General features: G+C 34.2%; 1 protein-coding gene across 12 annotated transcripts in view; it reads left to right on the top strand.

The window, feature by feature from the left end:
- Positions 1-12,398, top strand: part of mod(mdg4) (modifier of mdg4) — a 71,862-nt gene that overhangs the window by 7,861 nt on the left and 51,603 nt on the right. For 2 of the 12 annotated variants that reach the window (XM_017619692.1, XM_017619694.1), the window contains exon 5: positions 9,044-9,567. The exons of 5 other annotated variants lie outside the window; for them this stretch is intronic. In XM_017619692.1, coding sequence (XP_017475181.1) covers positions 9,044-9,459 — 416 coding nt within the window. In that variant the 3' untranslated portion in view covers positions 9,460-9,567. Of the gene's footprint in view, positions 1-8,270; positions 8,867-9,043; positions 9,568-9,702; positions 9,896-9,950; positions 10,453-11,437; positions 11,510-11,904; positions 12,315-12,398 lie in introns of those variants that run through there. 5 more of the 12 variants (XM_017619697.1, XM_017619696.1, XM_017619698.1 and 2 more) reach the window with 5 other exon arrangements.

Here is a 12,398-nt window from a genome sequence, read left to right as displayed (position 1 = left end):
AGTGTATTGAAAGAATTCAACTTTAATTTAAAATAAAGATTTCAAATTTCCGAGCACTAGTCAATTAATAAATTATGCAGTTTTTTTTGTATAAACTTTTGATGTTGGTCTGCGCAAAAACACTGTGGATGGTCGTAGCCGGAGTTATATGTCACAAGAAATATTGTATATGTATCTTTTCCAATAGAAGCGGAGCTTCCTACCCTACTCTTTCCGGAAATTCCTTTGCCTATGTCTTCACTCTCCAGCCTCATTGCGTAAGTCGTAAATTAGGCTAAATTGTACGACTCGACAACAGTAGCATTGTATATTGTCGTAATGAAATAAGTAAACGACCAAAATCGTCGAAAACTATACAGTGCTGCCAAGCTTTTCCGTTTTAATACCCTAGTCGAGTGGAAATTTTACGCAATGACGTGGAATTTTCGATACGATTGGACTCGAAAAACGACTTGCATTCGACACGACATATGTATATTTCACAATTTTTAACAACTTCCAATTCAATTGACTTACTTTTTATCCATTATAGTACCACTTTCTTATGTAAATTTTATAAACGCAAACTCCAACGACTAACAAACAGCAATAGAATCGATAATCGCTTAATAGTCGTTTATCTACTGCCAGTCGACACTCGCAATAGGGGTGACAGTGTTTTTGCGCAGAACCAACATCAAAAGTTTATACAAAAAAAACTGCATAATTTATTAATTGACTAGTGCTCGGAAATTTGAAATCTTTATTTTAAATTAAAGTTGAATTCTTTCAATACACTTGTTATGTTGTTATGTTAAGGTTTTTAAACTCGGGTCACGCGTTTGGACACAAAGGCCCTTATTATGAGCTGCATTCGATTTTCGATCTTCGCTGGCTATCGNCAGCTTTTCCTGCAAATCATGTAAAGCCTAAAAACCGTGAAGCATCGGGAACGCAACTCCTATTCATAAAACTCACACATGTACATACACCTTCCAAGTCCAAGGGATCCGACGAATCCCGCAATTCCCTCCTTGCTTTCGACAACTCTACTAATTTATTAGCTTCCGCATCATCTTCCTCATCACTAAACCATGTTTCAACTGTGTCCATTTTTTTAATTTTATAATAAAAGCAATTATTTTAAAAATGATGTAAATAAAACACTCAAGAAACAAATGTAAACAAACAAACAGCTGTTTACAATTCTGTCAACCATTCACAATAGTACAAATTTTTATCGATCAAGTTACACAATAGCAAAATTAAAGATGATCGACTCGATCGACAAATTTCTATTCTACTGCCAGTCGACACTCGCAATAGGGACCTTAGGCCCCTATTATGAGTTGCATTCGATTTTCGACTGTGGTCGAAAGTGCTGAGCGAACGAATTTTCATTTGGTATTATGGCGCTCATTCGATGAAGAATAGCGCTATTGTGAATTTCGCTCGTTTAGGTTGTTCACAATAGTATATTTTTCACCGCTGAGAAGCTTTGTTTACAAATCGAGCAAACTAAATATTGCGCTTATACATATTTATTTAAATTTGTTCTAATTAAAATGAAGTAAAAAAGAAAGCAAGTTTATAAAAACGTGGTAAAATGAGTACAACGAGTTCTGGTTCAACGATTCGTCAGAGGATGAGAGCTTAGTAAACTATCCAGGAGTAGCAAATGTTTAAGAGAGTTTAAGTTTATTAGTCTTTCGAATATATTTTGATATAAAATATATTTAAGAAATTTGTCTACAGATTCATTAAAAAGTTCCAACCATCTAAAGAGGCGTGTGTGAGCCAAATCTATTTAAAATATTTTAAAACTATCAACAGCGCTACGATTTTGTTCTCAGAGATCGTGCCAACAGAGTATTGGGATTTTCTTTCACAAGTAAAACCAGCCTTTCGAGCTTGTGTTTAGTATTCACGATGTTAGAACTGCATGAAATTAATAAAAAATTGTTTAAAATTAGTGTCTAGCCGCCAAAATGTAAGAAAACATATACAAAATCATAAATTTTTCACAATTTTCTAACACTTTGCTACACCATCGAAAGCAAAATTCTGTTCGACACAAAATTCGATACTCAACGAAAATTTCGACACGCTTGCATAGCTCATAATACGAATTTCACTTTCGATCTTCGATAGCCAGCGTACATAAGAATGTACTATAAGTGCTCATTTACACACGGCGATTTTTGTTGCCGCAACTCGACGTTTGTAGGAGAGAGCGTGACGAGGAAAGGAGAGGGGCACCGAGTTGCTCGTGCTCGGGCAACACGCTTTGTGCTCTCGTTCGTCTGTGTAAATTGAGTTAGCGGTTCACAGCTGACAACAACAATTGCATACACAAAAATCGTCGTGTGTAAATGAAATGAGCAACACCAAAAGGGAATGTGAAAAATCGCGTCGACAAAAGTTTCCCTGTATAAACGCAGTCTAATGGATAAAAAGTAATAAGCCAATTGAACTCGACGTTGTAAAAAATTGTGAAATATACATATGTATGTATGTGTCTGAATTACAGATCAAAAATTATAATCAACAAAAGGCAACTTGCGCGTTTGGGCGTGCTGATGCAGGAGAGTAAGGACATAGGCAAAGGAATTTCCGGAAAGAGGAGGGGAGGAAGCTCTGCTTCTATTGGGAAAGATACATATACAATATTTCTTGTGCATATAACTCCGGCTACGCCATCCACAGTCTTTTTGCGCAGAACCAACATCAAAAGTTTACAAAAAACTGCATAATTTATTAATTGACTAGTCCTCGGAAAATGAAATCTTTATTTTAAATTAAAGTTGAATTTTTTCACTACACTTGTATGTTAAAGTTTTTAAACTCGGGTCACGCGTTTGGACACAAATACCCAACATCGCTGTACAAATAGCTAAACCGTACCGTATTTCTTAAACTTCCATAAATTTTATTAATGAGGAAAACAGCTTTTCCTGCAAATTCTGTAAAACCTGCAAACCGTGAAGCATCTGGAACGTAACTCCTATTCATAAAACTCACATATGTACATACACTTCATCTTCCAAANTTAAAGTTTTTAAACTCGGGTCACGCGTTTGGACACAAATACCCAACATCGCTGTACAAATAGCTAAACCGTACCGTATTTCTTAAACTTCCATAAATTTTATTAATGAGGAAAACAGCTTTTCCTGCAAATTCTGTAAAACCTGCAAACCGTGAAGCATCTGGAACGTAACTCCTATTCATAAAACTCACATATGTACATACACTTCATCTTCCAAATCCAAGGGGTCGCCGAATTTCGTAATTCCTTCCTTGCTTTAGCCAACTCTAATCTATTAGCTTCCACATCATCTTCCTTATCACTAAACCATATTTCAGCTGTATCAATTTTTAAATTTTATAATAAAAGCAATTATTTAAAAAATGATGTAAATGAAACACTAAAGAAACAAATGTAAACAAACAAACAGCTGTTTACAATTCAGTCAACCATTCACAATAGTACAAATTTGTATCGATCAAGTTACACAATAGCAAAATAAAAGATGATCGACTCGATCGAGAAATTTCTATTCTACTACCAGTCTACACTCGCAATAGGGGCCCGAATGTAACCCATAATAGGGGCCTTGGTTTGTGAATTTCGACAAAAAGTAAAACCGACCTATATTCCATGACATGAACTAAATTCTAGCAAATGAAATTGGATAGCTACCGTTTATCGTATGGCGTTAAATTTTGGTATTGCCATACGATGGCTATAGTATCAGCTGTTCAATTTCATACGCTTGCAAGCGGCTGCCCGTTTTTATACAATACGATACAATTTAGCAAACTTAAAATAATGTAAGTATTAAAATAAATAGCAGGAATTTATGGAAACGATTTAAACACAAGCAATTTTTAAGCAAAAAACAAAACCGACTTCAATTCTCATATAAAAATTTAAGATAACCGTTAAATTTTTCATGATCAAACACCTTTCTATTAAAAAGGATTATAGACGTGGTCCAAAGTTATGCGGTAACATACATAAAAAAATATTCCGACGAACTAATAACCTTTTCATTTTTGTGAAGGCGGTTAAAAAGTTTCATAACAATATTATTTTTAGCCACAATTCTACTCCACATACTAATTTTCAACAATTTGCATCTAATATTTACTGAAATACCATTGTATGGGAAGTGGGCGTGGTTATAGTCCGTATATATATAGGTATATAGTCTTAATTTTGTTATTTCATTAACGCCTTTTTGAACTCAATAAAATATGTATGCTGATTTGCTAATTATAAATTAAATTAATATTTATTTTTTTGCAGCACAAACGATTTGTAAATAGACTGAAAAGGACTTGGAAAAGACTTCAAAACTTTTAGAAATACGACTGAAAAATGACTGGGAAAAGACACGCGGGGGATTTGAATTACAGCTGAAAAGTGACTCAAAAAAGGCTCACAATTACAAATACGACAAAAAAATAACTCAAATGATTAGAAATGCAACTGAAAAATGACTAGCAAAAGACTCGAAAAGGATTAGAAATAGAACTTATTAATGACTCGAGCTAGACTCGAAAGTGTTTAGAAATATGGCTGAAAAGTTATTCGCACGAGACTCATAAATACGACTCGAAAAAGTGTCAGAGGTGATCAGAAAAGCGGGTAGTAAAAGACTCGCTAAGAAGAGTCGCGGGCAGGGTACCATTTTTTACCGACAAAAGCGCATTTATGATCGTTTTAATCGCGCAGAAGACTCTCCAATATGATCAATAATTTCATAACATGTTGAATGGGTACGTATTACCCAGAAAACAATTAGGTTTGATATACATTTGAGAATGATTTGGAATCAAAGCCTTTCTCAAATGTCAAAGGTTTGAAAATGATTTGATATTGATTTGAAAATTACAGCCTTCTCAATAAAAAGGTAAGTTTGATCTCCATTTGAGAATATGGTTAACTCGCAAATCAATTTCAAAGGTTATTTATCAATCGTAGTTCAAATGTGGAAAAAAATTTATTATAGGGAATGTAATTTATTATAGGGAATGAATATTTCATGTTAAGTTTTCTTCGCGGTGTACATATGTATGTAGTTACATAACAAAAGAAACAATTGAGATAATGTAATTTATAATAAATTCGTCTTCAAGGGCCGCACGCAATTTTATTTTCAAAATACCGTCATCAAGGNGGAATGAATATTTCATGTTAAGTTTTCTTCGCGGTGTACATATGTATGTAGTTAACAAAAGAAACAATTGAGATAATGTAATTTATAATAAATTCGTCTTCAAGGGCCGCACGCAATTTTATTTTCAAAATACCGTCATCAAGGCAACGCTCAGCTGACGAACCCGCTTTCGCAAACTTTTTTCTCAAAACCAGTTACAAATACAACGTCGCGTTCTTACGTGATCTTGTATGTTTGGTTCATGAAACGGAACGCAGAATGCCAAAGTTGCCAAACGGAGAAAATTTCGATTCGAGTCGAAATGCAGAAAGGGCTAAATATATCTTCCTGGCCATTTTTGACTAAATCCCGAAGTACTGGAACAGACTAACTGAGATCAGGGGCCGAATCACGGCTCTCGTGAACGAGTGACTGGTCGAGTAGAGAAAAATTTCGATTCGAATCGAATAGGCAAATCGTGGCCCTCGATTCGCAAGCTAGCGAAATTTCTTCGATTATTAATCGGTTGCCAATTAGTAAATGTATCATCTTTAACCATTTCTCAAACGTAAACAAGAAATAAAATATTCATATCAGTTATTATAAAATGAATATTTCAGTATTTTTTTATTCGAGCTCATCTTATTCTGATAATGAAGTCAGACAAGTGCAGATACGGAGAGGATTACGTGGCAAAAGCAATCCCTTAAGTTTACCAGCAGCAGCGTAAGTTTTAATGATTCTAACCTTTCTAGTATGTATTTGTTTCATACGTTAAAGTTCTTTATTTGCAGATTCAAAAAACGTTTCCGACTGTCAAAACCTGCGTTCGAGTACGTGCTTTCGGAGCTTGAGTTTGAGGGGCATATGTCCACATCAGTACCCTCCGTCTTGCAATTAGNATTTTAATTTCCCACTTCTCGATGCAAAATTTACTGTCGAATGGTGTTTTGAATAATTCTACTCGAACGTCTGCTCGATATCGAATGGGGTGATGCCAAATTTCGATAAATTTTACTCGATCCCGAATGCGGTGATGCCAAAACAGAAAATTTTGAAAAATATTACTCGATCACGAGAGCCGTGATTCGGCCCCAGTTGTTTGACTTGGCTTTAAAGTTGCCTCACGACTTGAAGGGAAATATTGTAATCATTATTAATTGCGTACGCGTAGCTGTTAATTGTTCATGTTTAACCAAAACTTTCAAGTTTTTGCGTTCGCGTACGTAAAAAACTTGCAAAGTAGGGGAAGTTGAGAGAGTAAAGTGACATTTCATTTTGAGAGGAAGCTGCTGGTTTCTGCCAACAGTAAAATAGCTGATCAAAAACAGCTGGTTGGCATTTACGCAAATCACAAGATTGAATTAGATGGTTTGGAAGTTAAAAATTACAAAATGCGACTAATTAACTTGTAAGAAGTAAGTAGTTATTTGTTTAATTAATAAACTGTGTCAGTATAACACTTTGTGATGACTTTTCGTACGTTTTAAATTTTACACTTTTGAATGTAAACAAAAATTATATCAGCTGTTCGTCTAACTTGCAAGTTTCTGTAAATTTTCTGTTCGCGTACTATTTTGGATATTTTTCTCTTGTGAGAGAACAGATGACATTTCGCCAGAATTTGGCAGTTGGATGCTTTTACTGGAGATTTTAAACGAACGCACCTTTTATTTATTAGTAAAAAGTGTGAGCATTGCAACTTGCTTTCATGCTCTTGATACGTGTAACCTCCAAGTTATGAATAAATAGCACAAATAAAGCAACTCTATGGCCATTTATTACAAGACCTTGGCAGCTCTGATGCTAATTTTTGGACACATATCTGTTTATATCAATGGCTTGTGTTTTCGTATGTCATTACTTTGAAAAAGTGAATTCTTTTTGTTAAGTGGGATTGTAATTATTTAAAAAATTCTGAGGTGATTTTATATTCAAATGCTATGCAGCATATATGGAGTATTCTATTACAACGGGCGAGAAAAGAATTTATTAAAAAGCAGTGTAATATGTATAATATGCATTCACAGCTCCCAAATAGGCAGCAATGGAAGCACACTTACTCATATCGAGAGAGTTAATTGTAATACTATATACGAAAACAGGTACGTGCAATTAACAATAACTTTAAAAGTTAAAATATGTTTTAAATGCATCTTTATAAGAAAGTGAAGTCCGAATTTTCACTTATGTAGATCGGAATAAGGAGCCATACTTTTCATTGGTATATCTACATATCGCCGTTTAAAGTGCAAAACCGCGTATCAGCAAAATGCAAAACCGCGTATGTGAAGTTGTAGAAATTATTTTCTAGAGCGTAAAAACACTAATTTCAAAATGGTTCTCTTTTTTATAAAGCAACAGCATTTCTGACTAGTATATTTCAGGACGAATGGATAAGGATTGAGCCAAGAGCTTGTGTGAGCAAATCCAATTTTTGGCAGCCAATCTCAATTACGCGGTTTTGCAGAATGACGATACGCGGTTTTGTACTTTAAACGACGATATGTATGTATATGAACAAATATTTATTTTTATTCAAGAAGACGTAAGTACATCATTTAAATAAATTATAGACTAAATAATAGATTAATGCGCCGTACTACACATAATTACTGGCTGTTGATATGTCAGTCGTCACTTGCCTGATTTATATCCCACCAAGGATTCCCTAACAACTAATCAAATAATTAATAGATATACATACATATTTATTACTTTGAAGCTGCCGAACAGCTACAAGTTTTTTCTTTTTCTAGTAGTTTTAAGCTCCACAGTAGTAAAACGGGGAAATGGACCAGTGGTAAGCAGTTAAGTTACAATCAACTATTTACAATTTTGTGCATTTAAAAGATTAAGAGCTTTCTTAAAGTTTATTAAAATAGGTATATGTACATAGTTATATAGTTAACCATTCATATTAGTTAAGATGTTTACTTATATAAAAGTTTGTAAGACAATAAATTGTGCAGCATTGAAATGCTGTTGGAACCTTTAGTCGTGTTTTCATTTAGGAGTCATTACAGCTACTACCTTTGATCACATATTTGCTGATCAATAATCCCGTGAATACGTAATTAAAATGTATTACATTGTCATTATTATTGTACTATCATTGCAATACAGGTGATGGGGAGGTGAAATTCATACGGAGCCAAAAAAAGAATGCCCAGCTAGTCTACAATGGTTACATATACAACAAAAAACTTACCCAGGCCAATGGACAAACAACGTGGCGTTGCATTGACTTTCTAAAGTTGCGATGCAAAGCAGTTGTCATTACAAAAAAGAATATATTGGTCGCAGCGCGACGTTCTCACAGTCATGAAGATCACGTGCAACGTATAGGTCAACGGCCATTGTATAATATAGAGGAAGACCTTGGCGAATACATTGAAATTAAACCTGAAGACCCGAAACTAGCTGACTTCATGAGTGTCTCAAATATTGAGATATGCCCCCAAAAGAGTGGCAAGGAGTATAAGCTATTCGTTCCGACTCCAGCAGTACGAGCTACCACAACAATATGGCCGCAATAAGATAAAATATCTCTTACATATGAACATATATAAAAAAAAAATCAAAGAAGCTTAAAAGAATAAAATATTAAAATAATTTGTGTACTATATCACGTCTCATGCTTATCCTATTCCTAAATTCGCTTAACAACATAAAGTTAAACTGTTTTCACAGTCAGATGTACATATTTTTCGCCATATATGAAATAATGGCATCTGAATAAAAAATAAAAATAATAAAAATAAATAATAAAAGAGAGTATAACTAATATAATCAACAACTAATTAGTATAACTAATATAATAAAACTTCGCTTAAACACTTAGAAACATTTTATCCTTTAAACTAAATATTATCATTCTTTGATTGCTTTTATTACAGACACAAATTTGATGTTTATTGTTAGTCCCTGGGCTACACCGTGCCTGGTTTTGCGTAATTATATGTACAACTGCCACAGTCGAAAGAATAGCAAAGAGTATTGGCGCTGTCACAATTATTCCAAGAAGATACAGTCGGAACGATGTCGGGCACGTTGTGTCCTGGAGTATGGCAAACTGAAATCTGAGTCTGGAGGACTGCACAATCATCCACCACATACTGAAAAAATCGAAAAAATGATTGAACGTAATCGCATGGTTGAACTGAATATTGCACACGGCGCTGGCAACGCCGGAAGCAGAACCATTGGAGCACTGAAACAGAATCGACGGCCGTTAGCGGTGTCTCTACGAGTACAACATGAACCGGAAGATGAGCTGCTCGACACGTTGATAAATAACAAATATAATAATTAGAGTTTCTAATTTTAATATGATTGGTACTTATACGTTTATTAATTAAGAGTTTTCTGTGCAAATAAAGCGGCAGAAATCTGTTGAAATGATTGCATGTTACCAATGTCATATGGTCATGTTATATTTATATTATGATTAATTATATATTATTAATATTTATAAAATAATCGCGTAATTTTGAATTTATCGCACATCCAAATTTCTACAAACATAATTATTTAAAACTATATTGACACATTACAGATATTACAACGAATATAGGAGGTGACGAACACTTGGATGAAACATGCACTTATGATGTCGTTGAAAATCGAGTCAATTATCGTTCAAGTTTAAAAGGAACTTATCAACTGGTTTTAGACGGGTTTCCTTATTCTAGACACCGTATACGTGGCGGTACAATTTACTGGCGCTGTGTGCAGTTTCGCCCCTTGAAGTGGGTATTTTGGAATTTTCTTAAATATACATATATTTACATATATACATTACAGATGCCGAGCTAGAGTGCGTACTAATCCGGCTGGTGATCGTGTTTCAATAGTGGACGAAGACCACAACCATCCCATAGTGAGAGAGCGGCGTAAGAAGGGCACACTCAAGTGTGTTTATGAGCAACGAAAGCTGGAACAAAGTCGCTGCTTTAAATAGCAGTTATACCTGTGATTAATTTAATATTTACCTTTAAATAAGAATTTAAGATGGTGTACTTGTCGGTTTTTGTTGTTGCCCAACATAAACTTTATAAGATATAATTCATCAAATTACGATTATAGTACATTCAATCTGGCATATGCGGTCGCAAATGGTCGGCGCTGGATGAAACTTATGTATACCAAAGTGTTCAGAAAATTACCCTGAACAACCAACATATAAAACTGTTATCAATTAATTAAAAACCGATGAAAAACTAACCCCAAAAAAGCTCAGAATTTATGATATATGAACCCTATGAAGAAAATAAAATTATTAGAATATAGAGCAGAAAATTCTCTACAAAAAAAATTGCAATAAGCGATGCTTAGAACAAACTGTTTATTTGCAATTATGTAATTCGTAACAAATCAGGTTAATTTTCTGAACACTTTGGATATAATTTCATCCAGCGCAGACTACTCATAGGTACATATATATCGTCGTTTAAAAGTGCAAAACTGCGTATCAACAAAATGCAAAACCGCGTATGTAAAGTTGTAGAAACTATTTTCTAGAGCGTAAAAACACTCATATTTCAAAATGGTTCTCTTTTTTATAAAGCAATCGCATTTCTGGCGGTTATATTTCAGGACGAATGGATAAGGATTGAGCCAAGAGCTTGTGTGAGCAAATCCAATTTTTGGCAGCCAATGTCAGTTACGCGGTTTTGCAGAATGACGATACGCGGTTTTGTACTTTAAACGACGATATATATAGATACCATTTCTAGATTGACTGCACAAGTGACGAATATACATAACTAAATTAGAAATCATTTTGTTTTATATCTGCAAAATATATTGACATATTTGGGACGAATTAAAATTTGTCTTTGACCGATTTCGAAAATATTCGGAAATATTGTATTGAAAATTTGTATTTTCAATAAGAGCTTTTCGTAAGAAAAACTTTTTATCTTGTACAAAAAAAGTTAAGAGTGTTATGTACATATCGTTTAAAGTACAAAACCTCGTATCAACACAATGCAAAACCGCGTATGTGAGGCTACGTAAATTAATTTTTAGAGATTAAAAACATTCATATTTCAAAAATTGTTCTCTCTTTAATAAAGCAATCGCATTTCTGGCTAGTAAACTTGAGGACGAATGGATATGGTTTGAGCCATGAGCTTCGGTAAGCAAATCAAATTTTTGGCAGAAAATGTCAGTTACGCGGTTTTGCAGAACGACGATACGCGGTTTTGTGCTTTAAACGACCATATGTATGTATATGTACGTAAAAAACTAATCAAAGTATGTTCAAATACTTATTTATTGCCTTATAGATTCATCAGGCAGCATTGCGGCTACTGCAGAATGTTTTGCGAAGCTGAAGTATAATTATCGAGGTCAACTAGTCCACAGTGGTTATACTTATTCCGTGCATGCGAAAAATGGTAGCACATGCGTGGTGCATTGGCGTTGCTCTGATTATGCCAAATTCCGCTGCCGAGCCAATTTAAAGACGCGTCGCAAAGTTTTGGAATCAGTGCGGGGCACACACAATCATCCACCAAAATATCCACAAAATATTTGTAGCCCAATAGTATTGAAATAATACTTAAAATAAAGTACTTATGCTTAATTTTTTCTACTAGTTCAATAGCATTTATTTAAGCAAATAATAATAATAATAAATAAATAAATAATAATAATAAACTTCATTTTACTTAATTTTGAATTATATATTTTTCTCTGACTCATATGAAATCCATCTACATATGTATTACTAATCAAGTTTTATGCATTTCAGTTAACAAGCGAAAATTGGAAAGGCGCGTTCGGGTAGTAATATCGGAAGATTTAGCTAGCCAACAGCAGCAACAATCAAGACCGAAAGCGGCTCCAGTCGAACAACTACACCTACTGCCTTTTACAAAATCGTTGTATTCGGAAGTGAAAACAGGCGAAACTATTTTGAAAACATCTTGGAATAATCACAAACTAACGAAAATAAGTAAGCCACGCATGCGCGGTAAGTGTGTGCATTGTCTGAAGAAGGCATCCGGTGATCAGCCGGATCTAAATAAAATAACTACATATTGCCCACAGTGTCCAGGTGGCTTGTGGATGTGTTTGGAATGCTTTGATCAAGCTCATTAGGAGAAATTGTATTTATTCATAATAAACCTCAATACATACTGAGGTCATTCACGCTTGCATGGTTATTAATTATTATTGTATAAAATAAATTAAAAATTATTATTGTGTAAAATATTATTGTTGGAAACTGAATTAAAAATATAA

This window comes from Rhagoletis zephyria, unplaced genomic scaffold (assembly GCF_001687245.7).
Source record: "Rhagoletis zephyria isolate East Lansing unplaced genomic scaffold, Rhagoletis_zephyria_1.1 Rzeph_scaffold_01936, whole genome shotgun sequence".
NCBI classification, from domain to species: domain Eukaryota; kingdom Metazoa; phylum Arthropoda; class Insecta; order Diptera; family Tephritidae; genus Rhagoletis; species Rhagoletis zephyria.
The sequence above is the reverse complement of the archived record's forward strand: the minus strand, read 5'-3'. Positions and strand labels throughout refer to the sequence as shown.